The sequence below is a fragment of the Chroicocephalus ridibundus genome, chromosome 3, assembly GCF_963924245.1.
Source record: "Chroicocephalus ridibundus chromosome 3, bChrRid1.1, whole genome shotgun sequence".
Classification (NCBI taxonomy): Eukaryota; Metazoa; Chordata; class Aves; order Charadriiformes; family Laridae; genus Chroicocephalus; species Chroicocephalus ridibundus.
In genome coordinates this window covers 61,590,119-61,616,696 of record NC_086286.1, presented here as the reverse complement: position 1 = coordinate 61,616,696, position 26,578 = coordinate 61,590,119, and the positions used below count along the sequence as shown (strand labels likewise).

Below are 26,578 nucleotides of genomic sequence, written 5' to 3'. Positions count from 1 at the left end.
AAGGGACCCTGTAAATAACATAGAAAAATATCTGACAGATACATGACACACAAACCAAATACAAAAATTACGATCAAGTATTCGCATCTGCCGATGATAAAGACATTTATCAAACACACATGTGGAGTCAAATACAACTCTGAGCACTCCAAGGACTTGGCAGCTGAAGTTTAGGCGGAATTTACCCCTGCTTTAAGTATTTATTTTTTGCAGAAAAAGGCCCTGAAAATGCAGGATTCTCAGAAAATAAATGAATTTGGAATACAGGAGTACTTATTTATGTAATAAACCCATGTATTGGTTTAATTTTGTTTGTTGGAACAAACTTACCTGGAATACTCGCTGGAGAAATGGGACCAGATCTCGACTGGTTGCTTCCAACGGGAGAGCCTACGGGGGAAGGCGATGGGCCCCCGGGGATGCCAGAGAGATGTGGAGAAGCATGAGGGGAGAACGGAGACTGTGCAGGGTTGCTCTGCTCCCCTTGGCTGCTTGTAGAGCCTGACGCGCTAACAGCTGAGCTCAGGGTTGCTTCAGTTCCAGTCGGCAAGTCGTCAATGGATCCAGATAAATCCTGAGGAAAAAGCAAAAAAGAACGTTAAGTAGTCGTATGAACTAATGATCAGGCCACAGGACTCGAGAGCTGGCACGGCGACGAGGTCCATTTGTTTACTTACTGCAGCAGATAACTGAGAGGTTGTCTTTAACGCTGGATCATGTAGTTTAATGATGGCAGAAAACGAGGATAGTATGTACAATTCTCCGCTTAATCTCTAATTCTTTTGAGAAAAAGAACAAGCGAGGGCAACAAATGAATTGGAACCAAATTCACTCAACATTGAATTTAACCTTTTCCATCTGGATTAAGCTTTCAAAATTAATCCCACAAATTCTGCCTGAGCATACTAAAACTAATGAAAATGATACATCAGTTTCACTTTCACACAGTATTTCATTTTGGGGTTTGCTACCGTTACAATCACAGCTTATAAAATTCACTCTTTAAACCATCACCAAAACGAGAGAAGAAGGGTGTAAAATAGGCAGCCCTTCTAACACTCGCATGCAGCTCCTTCACCCTGCACAAGAGACACAAGAAGAGGCCCTGCCCCCAGCAGCAGCACAGGACCCACTGGCCACCCAGGAGCAAGGAAGGCTGGTTCTCCATTTCCATCAAATGCTGGCCTACAACGCACACTTTCTCTTCCGTTTCATTCGAATACACTGCTAACCAGTTGCTCCCGTTCAGTTCATAACTGCTGCATTTTCAATGAGACATCTCATCCCTAGGTCGAAGCACATCTGAATTCTAACTATGAACTGCTGGGCCTGTTCCCTAAAGCTGTAACACGGGAGTTATATTGGTCTTCGGATCTGTGGCAGTAATTTGGTTTTTTAAGTCATTGTAAAATCAGATATGAAAAACCAAGAATGCTGTGACAAAGCAAGTGCATGCCCCTTAGCTGTCACGAAAAATGTTAATTCCTAAGCATCACAGAAAAATTTCGTACAAACTGAAAAGCGCAAAGGTGCTGTGCTTCCATGATTATGGAAGGCACAAATTAAGGAGCACACTACTATTTTTATTAGGGAATTAAGGTGCAAACAAGGGGCAGTGAGCTACCTCACATATACAACAGGTCACTAAGTGACCTTTGAGGCTTCCAATACCTGGGATGACAAAGTGTGTTACTTTGGCTGATACTGACTTCACTAGTATGGCTCATGCAAGTGGCTGCACCGCAGGCAACGGGACCCGTCCTCTGAGTAGCACAAAAACATCTGGGCTCTGCCCGAGCAAAGAGCTCAGGAAGCAAAGCCTTACTGCTGCCTAATTTTCATAACAAAAAATAACGTTATTTTTAGAAGTTACAGAACTTGGATGAAACACAAAGTGGTGTATTTAGAGCACAGGTCCTGCCCGACGCCGACTACCTGGGTTATGAGGGAGGCTCCCAGCCAGTCTCCTCCAAGACAGATACAGTCAGTCTTCCAAGCCCAACTCTCACCACAGGTTAATTTTGCTTTTACTGACAAGCACAAAATTGTACATGTATTTCATTAAGCATATGAAAAGCAGAAATTAATTTGAAACTTCATTGTATGCGTGGACTCCACATTCGCTCAAGAGTAGACTCCCAAATCCCTACAAATGGAAATTTAATTGTGAAATGGGCAATAAAATATTTTCATTGTTTCTTTTTTGAAACTATTAACTGTAGAAAATGTAAACAAGAAATAACACCATTTGATACTTTATAGAGCAATGCTAGAGATTTTTCACAGTAGAATGTATTTGGCAAACAGGTAAGCAATTACTGCTTTTCCGTACATAATATGGTATTCTTCTAAATGGAATCAAATCGCTGCTGTCGTGATGTGTAACAAATGCTGCAGGAAGTGCTGATAAAACAAATGCTCCTGAAAAGCATATAATAAACCTCTGAAAAATGAATGTAGGAGAATAGAGCCTATTCTAAAGGAATACAAATTCTGCATAAAAAAACAGATAGACACCCAACTGATAGAAGATATAGAAAACACAGGATTTTACGTTTAGAATAACAAAGAGTTTAACAGGGTGTGTGGAGTAAAGCTTTAATTTGTTTCAGCAAGCCACGAAGCACTTGAAAAACAAACATGCCAAAATAATGAAAAGCCACGAAGCAGTTGGCACCGTCGTGATGAAATTATCTGCTGTTCAGAGACCAAGGCAAAACCTGACCGCTCCCCACAGCATCTCCCCAGCTTGCTGAGCATGGGGACAGGAATGAAGTTCACTTTTCCCATCAGGTTGCATCCGACTTCTCCAGCCTCTTGTGGGAGTGGAGTGACTGATGACTCCCAGGCATTTCCTCAAGTGCCTGCCTTCCAGGGATTTCCTCCCCAACCTGAGGCAACACCTTCACAAAAGCGGAAAAGGAAGACGAAGGCTTGCATGATGCCGGTCTAGTTTAAAGAGCGAAGCCACACCAGCCTCCCCAGCACACGCAGAGGGAGCAGCCAGGCGGGCTCGGCACACCCGCCGTGCTTTGCTCGGAATAAGCACTAGGATTTCCTCCTCAGGATGAGGAACTTCACAATCAACTCATCTGCCAAGGATGCCACGGTAGCATTCATTCATCAGACCCATCACGAAAGCTGATAATAAGGCTGCTCTCAGGATAGCACAAAAGGCTGTTGCGTATCTAGATGCCTGGGCTGTGCTACACAACCTTTACCTTGTGCTATGGCGGACTAAAATGAGGAATATCAGCTGCTCTGCGCAGGGCGATTTGCGGGTCATTACTTTGTATTTTTTGTTAGCGTACACTTCGTGGCCTTACCTAGTCTTCTCAGGTAGAAAGCCTGAGTAGGCGAGCAACTGGGAAACTTCCAGCATACAAAGGCTTTAGAAACACCTCTGTTATCCACAAAAGCTAATTGGGAAATTAAAGAGAAGGAGAAGAAAGACTTTATGTGAAGCACCCGGACAGAAAGAGCAGAAGTCAACTTACTGTTCTCCTATTATCAGTATTTTAATGCTTGCTTTTACCTCGGTTTAACAGAACAGTAATGAAGTCATGTGCAACTTCCACATCACAATCATTTATTTATATATAAAATACTGTACACGTACACATTATATACGTAAATTACATGGATATACTTGCATTTACTTAGCATATCCATATGTAAAGCTATTAAAAAGCCTACTAATAAGAGAAATTCACAGCGGTTTAAGCATACAGCCTAGTTAACAAAGAAGCTCTGTAACTAATACTCCTCTAGAGGACAATTTAGTCAGCAGGGCACCAACTCTATTCTTCTTTTATAAGTACTATCAGATCTATGATGCCTGTAAAGAACAGAGAGACCTTACTTACTGCATCTCATTCAAACCAAGGCACCTTCAAGCTACAGTGCTTCCATTTATCTTGTTGGAAAGTTGGCAGGTTAGGTAATTGCTGGGATTTTTTTAAGGGGATGAAGTCCCCGTACCCTAAGGCATGCCTTAAATTTTGCCTCTTTTACAGAGGCTTTTTCTGGAAAGCACTAATTTCTTCTAGTAAAATGAACGAAGTCTAAAATCACAAGAAATCTCTTGGTTTTTGTAGATCCATTTCTTGTAATCTTTTTGTTCTTGTCTATGGTATTGCTATGACTATATTTTCAAATGTGGCACCGAATCTTAGAAAAAACGAAGGACAAAATAATTTTTTTCCCCTGTCACAAATACATATTGCAGTTCTGTATTCTCTATGTCAGCTTTACATCCCAGGACATCCCAGACAGCTTTCGAAGTTCATTTCTAGATAATACCTTGATTACAAACTGAAATGTCCCTGCGCAGGATTTATCTCTTTTAGCAAAGTGTTTTATCTCTGACTATCTTCACTTCTAGCCTCACCTTCCACCCATGCACAACCTTTATTCTTGTCCCTCTGACAAGTACAAGAGCTAAAATGAACAGGATCACATTGTGCTTGGGATTATAATGTTATGCCTTCCTGGTGGTACGATCTTATCAGACTGACAGGAGAGACACTCTTGAAACAGCACACCAATTTACTATTGCAACGCGGCCAGCAAGGGGGAGAAGGAAGTGAACTGCTTATACAGAGCCAGGAAATCCAAAGTTACTTACAAAGAGAGCACAAGAAGAAGAAAAAAAAAAACCCAACACAAAACACTCATATATATAAAGTTAACTTAATCAAGGAATACACCTAAACAGCAAAAAGGAGACTACAGTAACTCGGTAATAACACCAGAATTTTACACACAGAGTGTGACAGGATTAGAGCGTTCACCACAGTGCAAAAATTTACACCGTGAACACTTCGTGTAGTTGCCAATTTTGCTCAAGAACATCTCATCAGACATAAACCAAGATTTTACTAAAAGGATCCCTTGCTAAATACCTCAAGTTGGAAAATGATGAGCACCTTTCTCTGAAATCAGTGAAAAGGCAAAGTGTGAGGCACCTTGGTGACTGAGCTCCTACGCCACTAAATTACACCTTAAATTCACTGACAGGTTATTGTAGTTTGGGGCTGTCTTGCAGGGATTGTGCAGAGTACATACAGCCTGGGATTTATTTAAATTTCCCAACTATTGCCTATCGGTTCCTTTATGCTCAGGGAGTAGAAGAAAAACAGAGGTACTCTGCAGATATTACAATTAAAGACACACAAAACCTCCCAGTCTCCAAGAAGCTGAAAACCCCAGACTCTACCCTACCATCCGTTTTGCTAGCATGAATCCCAGCACTACGCGTAGGGAACTGCAGCAACCGACTGGCTGCAGGATCAAAGCCCTGCTCACTCCATTCAGGCCTTCCTGCAGCATTTTTATTAGGATGGAGGACAGTGCTGTTCAACAAGACAGGATCCTGCATGAAATATCCATCTCCTTAACATGAGTCACCGCTTTAGAAGTAAAATTATATATACACGCAAACATATTTTACATGTAAGTATGTAAATATATATTCAAGCAGACATACACTCTGCTATTGTTTTGGAGCCATAGGGGATTATGAACAATATGCTCTGTAATTGAGATTAACTTTGAACAAATGATTTGGCTGACAAACACACATACGCACACAAAGGGAAAACCCACAATAGCTCTGTTTAAATTTCAAGATATTTGTAAGACCTCTTTTCATCACAAAGCAGCCCATAATAGCATGTTTCAAGAAGTCTTCCAAAGGCCCTGCTGGTCACATTGTCGAAGCAGCAAGCGAGCTAACAGCCTCCCATCGCCTGCGCAACCAGAAAAACACACGGGCACAGCAACGATGGGGACCATGAAGAGAATCCTTTCATTTTCAAGGGCTGCTACCCCCTACAAGGGTGTCTTCCTTCCATGCCAGCTACGTTGCAACCCTCAACTAAGCACACCAAACATACCTAAGGCACATCCTTAAAAAATGCTCCTTTAACAGGAGACAGTAAGGCTGCTGTCACGTTTTTGCCAAAGTGCCTTTTACACCCCTTACTGAAATGAATTTGGAGGCAGGAAACAAGGTTCATTCTCTGAATCTTGTTAATTCAAGGTTTGGAGAGGAAAAGTAGACAGGATCACTTCCATTTCAAACACCTCCTTGAGGAAAAAGCTCAGTTTTTATTGACGGGCACAACTGTACCTCAGAACATGCTATTGTAAGGAGGGGATTTGTCTCATACTAAAAACTTACTTACAAGACAAACCCAAACTTTGACAATAATCGCACAGAGATACTTTTTAGTTAGTCATGGTACTCATCAATCTTACTTTATTCCACTTACTAAATGTTTTAGTGTTTTTAACCAAATTTTCGACTTTAACCTCTATGTGGTAAACTATTCATGCAATACTCTAGCTGAAGGAAATTCTAAGTATATGATAAAAACACTAGCTTCTTGCACTATATTAGTGACAAAGCACCACTTGCTGGGGAAACACATTCCCTTCATTCTGCAGACATATGCTTCCCAAAATAACTCAGCTACTGAGCTGTGCTGCAAGGACTCCTATCAGTGTCAAATACTTTCTCTGAGAAGTTACACAGGGAAGTCCCTGAGAATGCAAAATATTTTCCCCAAAAGCCCTATACTCGCTCAAGCAACTGAGAAAAACCATAAGCAAACAATGCAGTGCCAGTGCTCTGCCTGCCGCCTTTTCAACCTATGGGATCCTGGAATTACCTCAGTCTTCAAGAAATTATCTACAAAAAGCCAACTTGGCAAAACATATTCAAGTCACAGCTTACTACCTGATCACTAAGCAAATGCCTGGTTTTGGACAGTTCTTACTCGTAATTTGGATATGAAATTCATTCCCAGTCTTAAAAAATCCCCCTGATTAAAAGTGCACAGAAAACATTGTTTCTAAGAAAAGTCCGAATAAATAAGTACTTGCCGAGAGTGTGGAAAGAGCAAAGGAAGGTTTGTTTTCTTGTTTTTTAAACAGGTTCACTAAAGCTGGTATGAATTTTGCTGCTCACTTTAATTGACGGGTTTTTCTCCAAACACTCAGTTAATGGGAACGTTTCATCTGCCAAATGTAAGGGATCTTAAGTGGACTCGCTGCAAAGTCAGAACCAAACAAACAGTCATACCTTTTTCCATCCCCATCCCCCCCAGCCCCGCTTCTTTTCCTTTTTTAGGTAACTCCCAGTCCTACAATATGAACAAGCGTACATGATGAGCTGGTGCCGAGCGTTACCGGCTCGGATCTCGGATGAAGGAGCCGAGCTGTTAGGAGTAGGCGGGCTGCGCAGGAGATGCTGTGGCTGAAGGCACACCTCCTCGCACACGGGGTTGCACCTTCATTGACAGTGAACACCACCGCGACAGCACAGCCCGCGAGGGGCAAGAGACGTGACCGGCCTTCCCGGCTGCCTAGGCAGGACTGCCACCCTAATGAGGGATATGATTTTGTTCTGCTGAGTATGGCATCTCACTGTAGCATTCGACTCTCAGTTCATTTAAAGAAAGAACAATTTCTTACTACATTTGTTTAACAAGCAAAGGATCTGTATTTCTAAGACAACCTTATCTAAAAATAAAAATTCTTGACCTATGGATACAGGTGCCCTAGAACAGAACATGATATGCCCATATCTGTCAGACACAGGATGAGAAGAAGATGCTAAAATGAATATAGTCATGCTTCTGTGCCTACGCTGATCCACGACGGGATCTTATTTGCTTGTCCAGAGAAGAGCTTTACATCAAAAACAGCTTAGGGCAATTAGAAATTCAAAACTGACCCGTAGTTTCGAGGCACCTGACGGAAGCCCAGAGCACCGCATACCTCCCTGACAGTCAACAGGAAGGGGGCTCCTGAGGTCTCCAGCTGCATCAAGAAACCTCCTAATGGCATAAAAAAAGTTGCTAGTTTACAAACATCGACTCCTGTGTATGAAACGATAAATACTAATGACCCATGTGCTATCAAAAGCAAATTGACAAAGTCTAACAAGGACTGTAAACAGGTAAGACACACAGCTTGTCTGACAACAATACTTTTTTATATCGAAAATAAACAGTAAATCTCCAGAACAGAAAAACAATAACACAGCATCTCTCAAGATACAAACTTCACTGTCTATCTCTGAAGCAGAATGCTTAGCAAGTAGAATTTCTGGAAATAAAATTTAAAAACAAAAAGCCATGAACCCTCAGGAGCCATTTGTTTCTTCAGCATTGTGGCAAAGAAAAATTCTCAACAACAACTCTTGTAGCTACAGCATCAGCTATTTATCCTCAATAAATCATGAACATTTAAAACAACCAAATCAATGAAAACCACAACAAATTGCCCCCATGGAGAAGAAAGAAAAGTTGCATTTGCGTAAGAGCAACCTAGTAAAATTCAGTCATACTCATACTACTTCCCATCCATAGTTTCCTCAGTGCCGCTCTTGACCGTCTCCAAACATGAAATCCCTTCTGTTGAACTTAAGATTTTTCCATATAAAGGAGAATAAGGTGAGACATAACTGCGTTCTTTTGCGTCTCTTTGGACTGCAATCATTTTCTAGATCATGTAGCCTACAGCTACCTCCCCAGGGAGAAGACAGACTTAACTGACAGGATAAAACAGAGAGGAAGCTGACTGAAGGAAAACACACACTGATCCAGAACCTTTCAAGCTCTCTGGAACTTGTCATTTTGGGGATCACCATCCTCCTCCCTCCCTGCAGCAAGCTTAGAATTCAAACAGCCACTAGGTAAACTCCCCTGCTCGCCAGCCCAGCCTGCATTCCTAGCTGTGCTTCTGGCCACGTTGAATCCAGCATCACAAAAGCCACAAGGAAAACACTTGCTACTCCCTCTCCCATTACCTACTTGTTCTACTTTCACAGATGATACAGAAAGAAATCGGACCAAGTAAGCAAGCACTACTGAATCACAAGACAGACAAACATGGATTTGAGCAAAAGAATACGAGAAAGAAGAACAAGACATTACCAAAAGAACATATGAGTCAGCAGATCTGAAAGAGACCTAAAATTGTAGCAGGAGCAGCAGCAATACGCATTAGAAATTATTGCTTACTCCCTTTATTCCATTTACTCTGGCTACCATACTTTTGGAAACTTGCAGCACATGCAGGCAGCCACAGACCATCTATCTTGAGACTACATATTCAAAACCCTGAGATTTTGCAGGTGTGGCTCAAGCAAACACCACTTCACAATACCATAACATGAAATGCGGTAAAATTCACACCATGTCTATCCCTGCAGTACACCCATATGTGATTACAGTGCAAAGATTCTTAATAGGTCTATGCAGGGTAGCTCACGTAGGAGAAGCTCTTTAAACATGACCACACAACCTCAGAGGGCTTAATATACCTTACCATTTACTACTACAGACATACCCTGAGTCACAACACACCTATTTTGCAATTAGAAATTAACATCTTTCTACATGTGATTCTCACACTATCCCTCATTGCATTCAGAAGGCATTAGCTGTGCTGTTAAAAAGTCTGGACCTACAATACTATCTGATTTGGAGACTGCAGTTGAGAGAACAGAAGAAGTGTTGGTCCAAAAATCAATTGCCCACCGATCACTGAAAGCGGATCTTTTCACCCCACAGTAAATTAGGCAAGTTGATAACGAGCGAGCTGTTCTGACAGCCGAAGGCTACCTATGTGTGGACCATGATAAGGGGCTTAAACAACTGATGAACCTATGCACCTGTATGCCGAAGGTTTAAAAGCTCTTGATCTACAGCACTTGCCTCTTTTTGGCATATTAATACCCTTTGTAGAGTTATGGTTTGATAAAAAAGATGTCCCAGCAGGTTACCGTGGGAATAAGGATCTACAAAACATAGTTTTTCATTAGCTTAGGGCTTGTGCATGCATCATACTGTGTCTCTTTCTTCTCTCTCCCACAACACCCTGTAACCAAATACCACAATTCAATGAGATGGTAAATAAGCTACCAACACATCTTAAACTTCAAAAACACAGGTGCTCCGATAGCTTTCCATCTCTTCCTCCTGAATCACAAGCTGAAAGGAGCAGAAAAATGTATACACCAAAAAGAGCGATAAATGTTACATGGGATTCATTTTTATGGGACTGAATGAGGTGACTTGTCTCAGAGAACAATATTAATTAATTAACTCTTATTTAACAAAACTGTAACAAAACGGATATCATACAATCACAGAATGGAGTTGGAGAATGAGTTTGAAGGGACCTTAAAGATTATCTAGTTCCAGCCCCCCTGCCATGGGCAGGGACACCTCCCACTAGACCAGGCTGCTCAAAGCCCCATCCAGCCTGGCCTTGAACACTCCCAGGGATGGGGCATCCACAGCTTCCCTGGGCAACCTGTTCCAGTGCCTCACCACCCTCACAGTAAAGAATTTCTTCCTAATATCGAATCTAAATCTACCCTCTTTCAGTTTAAGACCGTTACCCCTATCGCTGCACTCCCTGACCCATCTTTCCTGTGGGCCCCCCTTTAGGTACTTGAAGGCCGCAATAGCATCTTCCTGGAGCCTTCCCCTCTCCAGGCTGAACAACTCCAACTCTCTCAGCCTGTCCTCATAGGAGAGGTGCTCCAGCCCTCTGATCATCTTCGTGGTCCTCCTCTGGACTTGCTCCAACAGGTCCATGTCCTTGATAGCAGTGTTACACTGCGGTATAAGGCAGAAATTAAGTATCATAATGGTTACTGCAGTAAGTTTAGTTTAATTTGCCACTCCAGACTCATCCTCCTAGCATCACAGAAGAGTCTCTCATCCTCCTCCCTCTTTGTTTCTCTTTCCTTTTTCTGAATCCACTGTGACCCCAGCAGCATGCAGTTTGACAACCGGTAAAGCACAAATGAACAGGGCTGTGATTGCTCAGACTCTGCTTTGCTCCACGCCCCCTGACACGCACACAAACTGCTTACTCCTGTCTGAGGTTTATTGGCCACACCAGCAAAACCAAACAATTACGCTTCGAGAGCTGTTCACTGAACCCCTCCCAGCCCTTCATTTTCCAGTAACCTGGGAAAAGGTTGGGAAGTGAAATCCAAGATGGTAATAAAGCAGAAAATAAACTTTCAGATCATTTCTCGCACATGCCAGCTAGAACCAGACTCCCTCATCACCCCAAGTTCTGGAATTCACATCTCCTCGCAGTAATTCAGTGCTGGCTGGGCACGCTATTGTGCAAAATAATTGAGCGGCAAGGGAACGCGATATTTTGAGATGATACGGCTTTAACAGACTCGTGTAGAACTCATGTTTCAGAAACCTCTATATAAATTTCAAAAGGCTTTTGAAATCCTAGAAAAGTGCCTCGGCCTCAGATTTCTTTGGAAATAATGTCTTGATTACCCTAGTAGGAAAGATAAAGCTTAATTAGAGCACTACAGGTTAAGAAAAAATTCTGAAAGGCCAATACCTTCCCCCTGACTACTGGTAAGCATGCTGTCCCAGCCACGGCTTACAAACTTTGCATTTGGGGTGGGAAGAAGTACCTTGAGGCTAAGATAATGACATGGTTGTTTCTGATCATTAAGTGTGTTAAGCTAATCTTTATCCAACAGGTCCATAATTTTAGCTGTAGTCTTGAAATGCAACAAGTGAGGGGAAACATGGAAGAGTCACTGCACAAGTGTTAAACCATGTGGACTATGCAATCTACAGAAAAAGCAATATGCCAGTTACTACTGTTCTTTAGTTAATATATCATAGAAAGGAAAGACTACCATAGAGAATTGTGAAAGCTAGCTTTTTGTGAGTTTTTGAGTGCCTAAGCATGCTTCAAAGTTGCAGCTTTTTCTTATCACAGAGAAGACAAGGAGTCCAGAGATCTTTTAGATAGTTTTCAGTAGGTTGTTCATCCAAAATTTTCTTTGGCTTGAAGGGAGGAGGTTTGTATTGCACAGAAGTACCAATTCAGTGTAATGTTAATAAAAATGCCCTGAAAAAGTTCCAAGAAAGCACAGATAGGATGCTCAGCGTGCAGCAACTGTGATCGGCCAAAATGTGGCTGCTGCTGCATGGACCACTATGGGTGGACGCTCAGTGGAACCTTATCAAGCAGAGCACTCCGATCTGCCCTCTTGTACGATGGTGCTTTACTGAAGCACCAAGGTGCCAGCTGTCCTTCCCCAACACCTTCCAGGCTTTGTCCCTGCTGTGGCTGCCTCCAGCAAGTGCCACTGCAGTACCATGACCCACGAAGTGCATTTGGAAGCCACTTGTATGAAATATTTGTAAACAGAGTAATAGAGAACTTTTTTTCCTACTGATCTCTATTCTAGTTGCGCCAAATTTTGCATTCAGACATGGTGCAAAAAAAACACGCCAGGTAACGTGACAGAGGCGGAAAAAAGGGCTGCAGCTGGAAGCTTCTTTGAAAGAGGGTCTGCCAGGATCTTGTAAGGCAGTGACCCTTTCCCCTCCTCTCCTGCTGCTGCTGTTCCCCCATGGAAACCCCACGTTGCATGCCGCGGCCTGAGGAACTGTAGCTCTTGTCAATGGCTGCACCCTGGTCATCACAAGGTAAAGCAAAGAGAGACTTCGGCTCTGTCAGACCTTCAGGTGCAGCCCTATCTATTGCTGATCCTCTGTCCTCCAAATCTGTGTCCCAGCCACACAACACAGCTTAGGGAGCAGGGCCAGCAGCTCTTCTGGGGAATGCGTGTGGTAGAAAGATGGGAAAACAGCTATTTGAGTCAAGGCATGGCTTGTGAGAGCTACAGCTCAAGGAGAAAATGGTTCTTAACAAAACTTTCATCAAGTTTTGCTGTGTGGCGTTAAAGGTCATTGCTGCTTTCCTGAAGCGTTGCCTGAGCACTTGTCCCAGTCCCCCGTTCAGTCTTCTATGCTGAAGACCACAAGTAGGGCCAGCATTTATACACTGCTGTCTGTCTTTATAAAAAAAACCTACCTATCTCACAACTTCTAAGAAGACAGAACTATCAAACCAAAGCTCATTTCATCCTCTGAGTTATTCATTAGACAGACCACCAAAAAAGAGGAAAAAAAGCAAATCAGTAAGTTGGGACCTTCACAAAGTCCCAAAATACTTCTGAAGGGTGCTTGTCAGAACAAACAAACGTACCAAAGGAACAAACAGCCTTATGAGTTAAGTAAAGAAATAAATAAAGGGAAAACATACGAAAATTTCAACAACCGTGCCAATCTGTTGCGAGCTGTACCCGTGCCAGTGAGCGGCCTCGGGGCGCCGTAGGATTCCTCAGCACAGTGCCAAGCTCCAGCAATACTGTTATGGTTAGAGAGGAATTTCTCACAAGAGCTAACAAAGGCAGAAGGTCATAAATAAACACAGCAGGATTGCCTTGTCAGTTCTCATTATTAGCGCTGCAGGCACTTGCTTTTCTATGGGCTGCGCACAGGTTCATTTAAGTGTAAGAGCTCCTCCTCAGAATTTCACAGGCTCATAAATAAAGACAGCCTTTCTTAAGAAAGGCAGGCACACCTAAGTTAGTTTTTATTATTATTTTTTATGCACACAGGGGCACAGGCGCATGAGTTACCGGTGCTGTCTGCAGCAGCCCCCTCCATATGCACCCACACGTGCATCATGCACTGGCCAAAATCTTCTGTGCAGCTAAACCAAAGCTGCAACATCCTTCTACGCTGGCCTCCGGTACGCCACACAGGCCTCTGTCAGACTGTGGCCATAACGAACGAGGAGAGCCTTCCTACTGTAATAATGGTCACCAGAATTACATCTGGGCAGGAAATGAGGCTGAGCTCCTAAACTGATCCTGACGTGCATTATACAACTAGGAAAGCACAGCTGTGTGATCATTATTGCAATTTATAAAATGACATTTAGTGTTAACTTTCTTTTGTTACTGAATTTTGAAACAGAGAGGGGGCAGTACCAGTAACACTAGGGGTACAAATGTGCAAAGAAGGGAGGGAAAATTCTTAAGATCTCAAGTGCTGGTCCTTCATCTCCTGTCAGAAGTTAACAAACAGCCAAGTGAAAACACCTCACCTCTCCCATAGACATACCTACCTATCACTCCATAGAGTGATACCTGTATATTATATACTTATATACCTATCACTCTGTAGAGTGATACCTGTATATTATATACTTATATAATATATACTTATAGCTATATATTCAAACTTATATAAATGAGTGAAAAGTGAGCTTTCTGTAAAACTAGACGCAGTTTAAATAAATTAACACTATCATGTAGCACATACCAATTTCAAGCCGCATATGTAGTGCTTTTCAGAATATTAGGGGAAATTTAGAAATCAGCAATGCTACCTCTAGAATATTTTTATTTTCTATTTTTAATAAAAAAAAAAGTAAAGACGTGAAGAAGGCGCAAAGGTTCATGACCTTGGAAACACCACCATTAAATTAAAAGTAAGTAAAATAACAGGCCTTATGTTATACAGGGGATACCAGGGGATGCCCAGCAGAGGGAAGAATGCTCTTCAGCCACCACCTCTTCCAACATGAGAGAGGTGGTAGATAAGGTAATTACTCACCTGCCAAAAAACCCCCAAAATACTTCTCCCTCTTGTGAACTGTACTGAACACTAATATACTGGTCCGTTAAATGGTCGTGTCTACCTTTCTAAGTTGGCTAAAATTTGACTAACGTTATCGTTACTATAATCTGTGCTATCTCGAATTCTCACCTTTTAAAGCAGATTGCATGAGTGACAAGCAAAAGCCCTGGTGCCTTGTATGCTTTCTGCAAGAAGCTCGGGAAAATCATTTTCCTTCCAGTTTGCTTCCTATCCCATCACCCTGCTATCAAAGGAAGTCGGGTTGTTAGTCCTGATGCGCTACAGCGGAAAAGCCATGTTCAAAGAACTGTTTCTCTCAGCTGCGCAGCCCTTCATTACACACCATTCATCATTATCAACATCAGGAGTTGTTGGAACAGCTCTTGTGAATGAAAAATCTCCCTGTTTAACTTTCAAAGGCTGCCAGCCCGCTCCTTTTTGCCTCCGTGCCCAGGCAGGGTTTGCACTTTGGGCAGCCGGCCGTGCTGTGTGTGCCTTCTCAATACAGCCCACCCTAAGAGGAGGAGAGCAGCCTCTCCCTTCCACCACCTGGTACCCACCAAGCCATTTTCCAAACCGCTGACCTTTCACCAGACACAACAACAAAGATGCTAGGGAAGCTGCTTTCTTTCTGCACACTGGCAACAGTGTGCTTCTCGGTTTCAGCCTGCTTGAGCAGAAAGTGCTGCTGGGAGTGGAAGGAGCTGGAGGAAAAGGTATTAGTTTCCAGCTAGTCCGTTCCCCTGTCTTCCTTGATCGATAGGCAAGGTGCTGTCAGGGCACGGGGCAGGCTGTAATGCCCTCTATAAGCACAAAAATCATAGAATCATAAAACGGTTAGAGTTGGAAGGGACCAACGGTTAGAGTTGGAAGGGCAGATCACCTAGTTCCAGCCCCCCGTGGGCAGGGACACCTCCCACTAGACCAGGCTGCTCAAAGCCCCATCCAGCCTGGCCTGGAACACTTCCAGGGATGGGGCACCCGCAACTTCCCTGGGCAACCTCTTCCAGTGTCTCACCACTCTCATAGTGAAAAAAAGCTTCCTGATATCTGATGTAAATCTACCCCCTTCTAGTTTGAAGCCATTACCCCTCATCCTTATCACTACATGCCCTTACAAAAAGTCCCTCCCCATCTTTCCTGTAGGCCCCCTTTAAGTACTGGAAGGCCACTATAAGGCCTCCCTGAAGTCTCCTCCAGGCTGAACAACCCCAGCTCTCTCAGCCTGACTTCACAGGAGAAGTGTTCCAGCCCTCTGATCGTCTTTGCTGCCCTCCTCTGGACTTGCTCCAACAGGTCCATGTCCTTCTTATGCTGGGGGCTCCAGAGCTGGATGCACTACTCCAGGTGGGGGCAGAGGGACAGAATCACCTCCCTCAACCTGCTGGCCACGCTTCTTTTGATGCAGCCCAGGATACGGTTGGCCTTCTGGGCTGCAAGTGCACATTGCTGACTCATGTTGAGTTTCCCATCAACCAAGACCCTCAAGTCCGAGAGAACCCAACTGGGAGGACAGCCTGCTTTGTGAATCACAAGCCATGAAGCAGGACATCCACAATCCAGACCAGTTCTCACAGGATCTGTCCCTGCGGTGAATAGTTTCATGTTGACTTCTGAGATCTCCAGGTCTTCTTGACTTGTGGGTCTCAAGTATGGGCATTTCAGAGAGCAGGATACCCCAGTCAAAATAGTACTTACCTATTTTTCCCTCAATTTTTTCGTAAAAACATTTACCTATCAGACACGTTGCAATTAATTTATCTTCCCTGATCAAAACACGTCTACTTCTGTAGAAACACTCCTCTGCCACTGATTTCAAAAGAAGCGCTGGGTTTCAGCCCACTCACTCAAACGTGCGTTTGTTTTAATTCTTGTGTGTCGTTAATTATTTCAGAAGGGGAGAATTCCTTACACAAGACAGAAAGTGACTGAAAACTACTAAATGCTGCATGATAAGAACAGTGGTGGACAGAGCCGAGGAGAAGGATGTTCCTAAGGGGTCTCTGCAGCACTTTGAAATTGCAGCAAAAAACAAAACAGGTTTCACCTGTTGGGTTTTTGTTTTGTTTTTTTTTAGTACAATCTAGTTTTGATCTTCAGTGCTTGTGGTCATGTTTCAGTAGCATGACACCCATAGATTTGGGGCATTTTTGATATCTTGAACTTATTTTATATAGTTACACACTTGGAATTATATAAAACATTATAAAAATACTTCAAAGGCTTATGATTTCTAAATTAAATCATTAAATACTTTCTCATATCCAGCAGTATATTTCATCGCCATAGATGCACTACTGGGGAGTTTTTCCTCTAGGAGCAGGAAATATTTATTTCGTACAGTATGAAAAAGGTCGCTTTACATTTTTTTGAGAGTGTGAATAATTATGCAAAGAACAGTTGAGGAAGGGAAAAAAGAGCAGGAAGCATATTTCTTGTAAGAATTATGGAGGTATTTTCCTGTTACAAAATATCATTTGTTATTTTTCAATCAAAGAAAACTGCACGGAAAGACTAAAAAGGTTGAACCAACCACTCTAAAAAATTATGAACGTGCCAAAAGATCACAAATAGCACGTTAATGTCAGAGTGCTGGCTCCCGTTACCTTCTCAGGATTTTAATTTTGCTTTTTAAAGGGAGAAAAGACGAGAGGAACAGAGAAGGCATCATTAGACTAAATCCAACCTGCTTAGCTTTAATTTTTCAAGCTAAAAACCCCAAATTGTGTCCATGATCTGTATCGGTTTGTACCTGACCACTTCAGCCGTCCCTGACACTTGACCTGCTTCCGAAAAGCAAGAAGTCCAATTTAAGTCGACGGTCCTACAGGGAGGTAATGGTTTGACCCTTGGTCCCTCCACCGCAACCGTTCCAATTCTCTAATGATTTCCCTGCAGGGTTCATTTACCAGTTCTGGGTCAAAGACCAGCGCATCCACGAAGGCAAGGGGCAGCACAAGCACTGCATGATGGATTTGAAAATAAGTGCATCGTAAAGGAAACCTCCATCAATTAGGGATGGCCTTTGAATTCAAAACAAAAGGAAGCAAAGTGCAAATCATAATGTCTACTCTGTTCCCTTTAGCTGCACACAGATACATACGTTAAGAGATGTGTTCTGGCCTAGGTGCAGAACTGGCAACCATCCCAGGAAAAACAGCTCCTGTTCATCCTCAGAAGGGATGGCCTTTCGCTCACTCTGAGCAACGGGGAAGTCGAAGGGAGTCACTATTTGATTCCAAGCAAGCTTTTGGTACATCTTAGTACTTGAATATTGTACGCACCGTAACTCTAACCAGAAATATTAAAATCTGCTGTAACTAAGAAGTAAAAGATTATCGAGATCCACTTTCACTTTTTTGAATCTGTGCCTTAATTTACCTTTACAGCAAAATTATCAGTTACAAGTAGTGCTTTTCCATCCACTCATTGCCATTTATGCAGCTGCAAATGTCGTTTTTTCCCAGCGGTCCTCAACACTGAAATGCACCACATGCTTCTTTGGAAAGAAAGGTACGAGGAAGTATATTTAGTAGTACAGAAGAAGATGCAGAAGGGCATAAAAATATGAACACTGAAGAAAACAAAAGATACCCTGTGCTTGCTTCTAGTGAAAGATGGAGGGGATAACGGAGTTATGCCATTTCTAATAGAGAGCATGCAAATTAAAAAAATATGAGAATGCTAAAAATAACTCTTGGAAACGTCTCTGCTTTCCCACGTGAAGTGACCAGGCAAGGCCATGTTCACAACCCAGCTGATGCTTCTTCATAAGCCGTGGCCACAGCTAGTGGTCACTGAGCTCTCAACTAGTGAGTTCAGATTAGTGGTAACAATTAGGGAGGGTGGCTATATCCACACTATATGCAACTCTTCCGGTGCGCTAGGGTTATAAGACCACCAAAATTAAAACATGGAAGGAATCCTACAGTGACACACTGTCTTCTTTTTATATTATGCTTTTAATACATCTAAGTTTCCCTTCCCTATCCATTTTCAAAGGACAGGGGAAAACTGCTTATCCAATGTTCAAAATATGTTTGTTATCATGCCTCTTGCCAAGGGGTTTCAAAATTAATAGTGACTGAAATGCTATAAAAATACTCTTAATTTCCCAAGAATTCCAAGAAACCTGAAAAGAAGGGACTTCTTCATAGTGTTTCAATATTGGCACCTGAAAAACACAACTTGTCTTTGAAACTTTTGTCTGCCTGCGTGCACGAGTATCACTCGCTCGCTCTCCAATATTCTGCCCAATACTAATATGCGTGTATTATTTTCCAGCACAAGAAACATATAAATCTATATTCTGGCTAACACAGAGAGAAAGAAAAAAAATCAAAACCTTTCTAATGTGACTTTCTCCAACAATCTGTATCTGAAAAAAAATGAAGAGTATGATCGGTAAGACTGAGAACACGCAAATTTAAACAGGTAGCAGAGAGAAAAAATTATTATGAAAACATTGCGATAGCCAAAGTTTTTAATGCACCTTTTCTTCACAAATTCAAAACTTGAAAGCTATGTAAAACCTCCAGTATTGAGCCCATCAAGCTTGCTGACCTTGAATGTCGTGAATTACCTCCCGAAGCCTTTATTGCTCTCACTTCTATTTTGGCAAAAGCGAAGGATGGGCAAACAACCCCGGGATCTGATTGAACAGGGTTTGTCTCTGCGATCAGGCTGGCTGAGAGCAAGTTCTTGCTGCCAACCACACCATATGCGACAGGAAAACTTTTGTTAATAAAAACCATATTGATGTATTTGTTAACGACTTGAACGCCCCAGTAATTGAATTTAAACCAGTTAACTATTCACCAGGGCTTCATCAGCCCACCTCCTTCATCTCCTCTACCCCTGCACTATTTTAAAGCAACTGAAAGACTTTTACCCCCACCACCCCCCTTCCCACCACAACCCTTTCGCTATTACATGAGCTCGGGAAGCCTAGCATTTGAGCAGCTCATTTTAAGTGCTCTTAACTGCATTTTTGAAGGAACAAAGCATTTTTATAACTCTCTCTATACAAACAGAAGGCACTTATCTGAGAGCTTCTCTTATTTTCAGTCCATCAATAAGTGACACCGGTATGCAACAACTGGCTACCACCATGGAGACAAACCCTGTCTGTCCCTGACCTCATAGGGATCAATCGCATCAATTTATCTGTTTGTTTTGTTGTTTTTGTTTTTTGTTATTTTATTAAAAGGGATCAAGGAAAGAAACAAAGCCCTCCAAAGCACTCAAGCCCCAGTACAAAAAATGTTTTAACACAGAAGTTTTTCAGTTTCCTCATCAGCAACATTATTTGAAAGCTGAATTACTAAAAGGTTGCAATTACAAAAAAGATGGTTTTCAGTAATTTTTTCTTAAGTAGTAATTCTTTAATTTATTTTCCTTTATTTTTCGTCAATTACATTTGCTTTTCCTGTGAGTCAACACAAGGGAGCTGACAATAAAAGCCTGATGCAGCAAACCTTTCCGGAGGCCCTTAAGCCAAGTGATTTCAGCGTATAATCAGGATATGCTACAACCTGCATTCACCACTACCCTCACTATGGCTCCACCTCCCCTCAGAAGTGTGGTTTTGCATGTTTTTCTTCTGGGCTGGCCACATTTTGCTTTTGCAGTTGTATGCAAAGAATGGCTCACTACAAACATTATTGGGAAAAAATGATCTAATTTGTTTATTTTTTCTTGAATTAAATTACTCTGTGTGCACCTCATTTATCTCACGCAGACCACAATTTACTATTGCCATTTATTTAAACAAATTCTGCACCTGATGAACTCCTTATTGCTGAGCACCTACAAAAACTGAAGACCTTTCTCTCAGAGCAGTCCCTCTTCCTCCCTATGTTCACGTGGGAACAGAAAAGCCAATAGTTAAACCTCACACGGGATCTAAACCCATACAATAATCATACACATTGCGAGAGACTTGCACAACATTTGGGCAGCATCTCAATGGATTGATAGCTTGTCTGTAGAGATGTGAACTTATCAAGGTTCTGCTTAGTGTAGATATCCAGACAAGCAGTTGGCAGCAAGGTTTCTTCTGCGCTAATTACATTCTTTTCCAAAAGTTCACCCTGCCTGGGTGTCCAGGTAATTGCAATTAAGGCAGGAATCTGGTAATTAGAAATTCAAGTGCCCTGCCAAGAACAATACACTTCCTCTTAACATGCTGCCCAAAGAACTAATTCACTTGGAAAGGACAGAAGCTGATGTGAAGTGGCAGAGTAGATGTTGATTAAGCAACAACCACAGAAATAAATTCCCTTCCCCCTAAAATCAAATTCATTACATCTCATTCAGACTCCTAGAAAATGTTTTATTACCTTTGAAACATTTCAAATAAATGAGAACTCAAAATTTCAGACCTCCAAACAGCAGCATCTTCTGCTTCCCAGCCCCAGCCCATCTGCTTAGAATTGCTGCAACATCTTTTTTGAAGCTGAAAATACAATGCTGGTCATACTCCCCTTCAGTCTCCCACCAAAATGCTAACTTTGTACCATGACTCAGCAACTACTGCTCGCGGGCATTATTTGGTAAATATCAAATCACTTAGTAATCTCTGAAATATGTTTAACACATAACAACAAATAGATCTTTTAAAAAGTATAATGCAAAGCCACTCACAATTTAACACTGTCACTGGATAGAAAGATACTAACTACACTGTCCTCTAAATTCCAAATTTTTAAATGGTACTGTTAGCTGCAAACAAATGGTTATTTTCTACTCTCCCTATACATTCCTTTCTAACTCACAGTTGTCCTTATCAATTCAGAATAACATCTCTATCCCAAATCTTGTGTTTAGTCTCTTATACTTTATAGTACCTTTTTCTTTCAGGAAACACAAAAAACCTATTTCCACCGGCGATAAGAAAACTCCTATTGTGTCTACATGTGTGTGTGCGCGCGCGCGTATTTACGTGAAGCTACATGAACACAGAGGTTTCTGTCCAAATCAAAGCCCTGGAATCATGTGCGTAGCTTTAGACATAGCAGTGTCTATTCATTTTTATATAGCTGAATAATTTGAAATTCAAAGTTGCAGGGCTCTGGGCTGAATTATTTGGAAAAAAAAAAAAAAAAATGGGGTGGGGGAGGAATTCCCTTTCTCTAAATAAAAATCTATACCAGGTCCATATTTGTGCCAGATGAGTCAAGGAAAGTGCTCTCCCCAGTACTGCACTCCGTGCTTCCCCAATAGCTTCCTCTGGACGACACTGCTACCTCTTCTAACGAGCTACCCAGGCACCATCAAAGGAGCTTCTGCTGCCTTGTCCCATGTTTCACCCACTGGAGACTTCAATAAACTCCCATCACCAGGACTGATCTAGGGATCAAAAACCACCACGAGCATCACTCACATAATCCAGAACACACTTCACAAACGGAGCCTAGAGCAGCACGACAAAATGTATATAGAGCCCTGATGGAAAACTATGAAAAGGAAAGGATGCTTTGAAATTCTCAAGATTCGTTGTTGGTTTGCTTTCATAAAGCATTATAAGAGCAGTTCTGCCCTCCTCCCGCCCCCAAAATTTTTAAGTCTAAAAAATTACTCCATTCTCTCCTGACCTCTGTTTCCTATTGCCTTAGTGGGTTTCCAAGATTACTTAGATCATACCCAGACATAACTACTAAAGGAACAAGCTGAAATCATCAAAACCTTATGACTGAAACACTGAAAACAAAATAAAATGTACAGTTTTCACCGCCCACCCTAGAAGTACATCAAGTGCACAGTAAGAAAAGCCTACGGTAAGAAATTACCTCTCACGCGCTGCAGCAAAGCCTCAGGAGCTAATAATACAAGAAATAAAACTGCTGTTTTGATTGATAGATCTGTTAAAGTTTCTTATCGCTTATTTCCAACAATGTCAGTCAAATATGTTTCATCTTTTATCAGTAACAAAATAAAGTTATTTTTGCCTCAGAATCTAAATTATAGATACTTACATGTAGAGAAATAGCACTAAGCCAAGCAACAACGGAGGACTAATATTTTCCAATTGACCTAACAACATACTAAACGAAAAATAACAAAGATTAACTATTATGGACTAACACTCTGTTCCTTCCCATAACTCATTTCAGCTGATCATAAGCAAAGGTGTTCAGTTCAGGTACACTGGTTTTTGTTTTAAATTAATCTTCCCATCTGTACCTTTTGTAGGTACCTCTTAGGGCACAGCAGAATAAGCCAAAATTCTCTGATAGATACGCATTTGCATCACGATGCAATACAGAAATTAACTGTATGGATCCTGTGTTCATGTAACACATTAATTTTACATGTGTTACACATGTATTTACACATATTTACATGTTTATGTAAACATACACACACACACATATATATATACACACAATACCTATAATGATGACAAATCTTTTAATTGTTGAAGCTGTGTACTGGGAAATGTCTCACTCTCTGCAATACTTTGCTGTTGCATCGTAAGTGATTTTTATTTTCCTGGGTAAGTTAAAGTTTATTGTTGAAGGAGTATGAAAATCCTCTAAACTGCACGCTGATTTCATAGTTACAACATGCTGAAAGTCATTGGATGCTTTGTACATGGCATAATAGTGAAAATAGTGCTTTGCAGGGAATTTGGACTAGAAAAGACTGAAAAAAGTTAGTCACCTTATCCTCACTGTATTTACGCATACTTACAGGGAAGCAGATGAATAGCTGACTGCAGACACACAGTTGGATAAGATCATTTCCCAGGGTGCTAGCGCTATCTGCAAACGAGCAGGGCTGGGCCCCATTCTCTTCCTAATTGCAGGGGTCCATCACAACCCAGAGAGCGAGAGAAAAGTGTAAAAGGCCACAAACCACAAAAACTGACAGAAGGATTTAGACCAGGAAAAAAGGTATTTGTCATGTCAGAAGCTACCAGATCCCAAGCAGACGCCACGTGCAGGTCCATCCCACTGCTTCCGCACGTCTGCTGGAGGGACCAGCTCCCACTGGGACCCGTGGGGAGCAGCAGCCCCTTTCCATAACCTCTTTCTCCTTGTCTGTGTGCTGCTAGACTGGGACCAGAGCTTGTACTAGGTTAAAACATGGCTTTTGCAATGTTCTCTCCCATCGGCTCTTCACGGATGTTAAAGACCCGAGCAGCGTGCCAAGCATCGGCCACACTCCCCAGTGCTGGCTGCCATCAGGCTTACCCCATCTCAAGAAGCAAAACTGCCTGGGTCTCTTTCTGAATGGGAAAAGGCACTTTTTTGCATTAAATATGTTATTACAAACCAAGTCATGTCGAATAAACTTTCTCTTATAACATCTTTAAAAATGGTTAATAAGGGATTTTTAAAAGTTAGATTTTTCTATATAACACTCCATAAAATAATACCATTAGAGCATTTTATTGCTTCTTTTTTCAAAGATGCACAGCTTTTCCGAGAGCTGCATCCATTCAACTAACAGAAAGGAGCCACGGTGCAACCAGAAGCACTCGCATTTTGAAATCCAAGTGGTCATTTTACAAAAATTGTATTAACCAGCACATAGCAATATAAATCGCTCCATAAAAGCAGCAAACTGCCTTATAAACTGCTCTTTAAAACTAACTTAAGAAAAAAAATAAATTAAGTTAACAATGGGCTGCACGGCTGTAAAATAAGTTGCCAGTCCCTGACTAAGACGATGAAAGGCCGCCTTAAACAAATTTTGGTGAACGGCAGAAAGAACAAGGTGACGATTATATCTGGGGGAGCAATCAGGCCCTGCAGACTCCAGCAGCAGAGTACCGCATCCATCTCAAGCTGGCATCCAGCTCACAAGGCATGATATTCTACACAAATCCATTACCATTCAATAATAATGGCTTGAGAGCCAGTATTTTCGGGGGGGGGAGGAAGGGGAATAAAAGTACTGCAATGGACAAGTAGCAGCCTCCCAGCAGTTAGACAGGTTTGGGGATAAGTGAACAACACCAGAGACCATTTCCTCCGTTTTATAAAGGTTTGGTCCCAATACAGACAGATAATTAATTTTCCTGTAGTACATTAACACCAAAATGCAATGGCGTGATCATGGGGTAATATTGTCCATCCATCTGAAAGGTTTGTTAGACAGCAGTGCTGGCAGTCTTACTCTTTCTACAGAGCCTGAATTCATGCATCCCTTCCCCCTGAACTGAGAAGGTCACGCTTTTGACTGAATTTTAGGATCAGGTTGACAAACTCCCTGCTAGGAGGTACACACCAAACTGCAAACTGGAAGTCCTTCCCAGAAACCTAACCCACACACACCTGCACAGAACAGACTCCAAATATTTTTCTAAACCACAGGCTCATCTAAACCAAAGGCTCATGTAAACGCAAAGAATGACACAACGGGAAAAATACTACTCGCCTTCATTGTTTTTCACTCTTTTTTTAAAAAAAGAAAATACAGTTTCTAATGACCTTCCCACCCAAAGGGTAAGAGCTTTGTCACTTGTGAGTTATTTGTATACTCTTGCTAATTGTACTGCTACACTCCTCCAACCGTTATGAATATTCATTTTATCTCACTTCTCTCTCTGTGCACTTATTAACTGTATAACACATATACTCGAGAGATTTTGTGTGTGTGTATATATGTATACGTGTGTGTGATATTATTTATGTAAATCTCTATCTGACCTATGCACACAGAACACACTATTCAGCGGTGGTACCACAGCCTTTAGAAACCAGGTTTTAAAGGTCTGAACAGCAACAGAAATTGAAAAGGTTCCAAATCATCAAATATCACCTCAAATAAAAACCTTTCTTTTAACAATGATTTTTTTGGCAAGGATGCGAACTCACCGAGCATTTCTTATCATTATTGTTATTATTATTTGCTGAACACTAAACCGTGTTTTGTCTTATGTATTTAAATTAAGAGAGTAAGCTGCCTAAAAGACCTCGTCTTGTTGTGTTTGCTTCTATCTGCTGCTACAGTTTTAAAGCACATTTCCCTTTATTTCACTTTTCCACAAGCCATAAAAAAACTCATTTCTAATTCATCCGTTCGTTCAGCTTAACCTCTCTTCTCAGCAATTAAAGCACTCTGCGCATCCCTCATCTATCACACAGCCAGCTAAATAATGCATTGCGTCCTCCGCTCATCTTTTATCATCCCAAATGACAGGTATTAGCATATCTCCCCAGTCAATTACAGTGCAGCGGAATAATCACAGCATAATTGGGCAAAAGCCACTCTAATCACCAACCCTGCAAACTCGCAGAATAAAAACTGAGTGGCAGTTCAGACAGGCCTTGCTCTTGTCCACGACTCCAGCCAACAAGCTTGGCAGGCCTCCATTTCCTTCTGCCTTTTCAAACTTGTTCTTCAGGGCTAAACTTCTCAGCACATACACAACTCGTTTTGGTTTTCTTAAAGGAAGACCAGGCGCACCAATAAAAATCACCCCAAGACTGTTTGCTAACAAATGCAAGGCTGGAATACAGCACGGCTCTCTTCTGCCCTTCAGATCATCCAGCGGGGCTCTGCTTTACAGACTAGCTTTGACAGATGGGTTTGTTGCTCGAGGTAGAAAGTTTTACATTTCATGTTACAGCAAGCAGAATTTCTTTTCCTTTAAGTATAAAGGATTTACGAGATCTAACACAGTTAGGTACTGCTTACTGCAGACATTAGCCTTCTGTTTTTCAATGCTAGTGTGATGCCCACAAAGCATAATTTTTATTTGTTGTCTGTTTAATACATCTAGATTAAAATCCTACATATATATATTTGAACATAAAACAAATGTTTCATTTGTTAAACAAAGAAGCACAAGTAAATGAACATCAGGCTGCTGTCTCCTGTGCTCAGTCTGAGCAAATGGGAGTATTAACAGAAATTCTCCAAGGCTAAGAGAACACCAACCTACAGCAACAGGCTCCTGGGTGGGTGCTTTTACAGCAGTTCCCAAACTGGTGGCGCAGGATTAATCTCAGGTCAGCTCCACGACCTCCTTGCTCTGGGATTCAGAGTTGTGCTGCAATGGAGGAGCAACCTGTGGATGGTGGTGGGACCATCCCAGGCCTATGTGTGCCCCTGGGATCTGC

General features: G+C 41.8%; 1 protein-coding gene across 4 annotated transcripts in view; it reads right to left on the bottom strand.

Moving 5' to 3' along the window:
- The window catches only part of ARID1B (AT-rich interaction domain 1B), a 335,932-nt gene that overhangs the window by 102,288 nt on the left and 207,066 nt on the right, over nucleotides 1-26,578 (bottom strand). For all 4 annotated transcript variants that reach the window (XM_063329382.1, XM_063329380.1, XM_063329379.1 and 1 more), the window contains one exon: nucleotides 331-574. In XM_063329382.1, coding sequence (XP_063185452.1) covers nucleotides 331-574 — 244 coding nt within the window. The remainder of the gene's footprint in view (nucleotides 1-330; nucleotides 575-26,578) is intronic.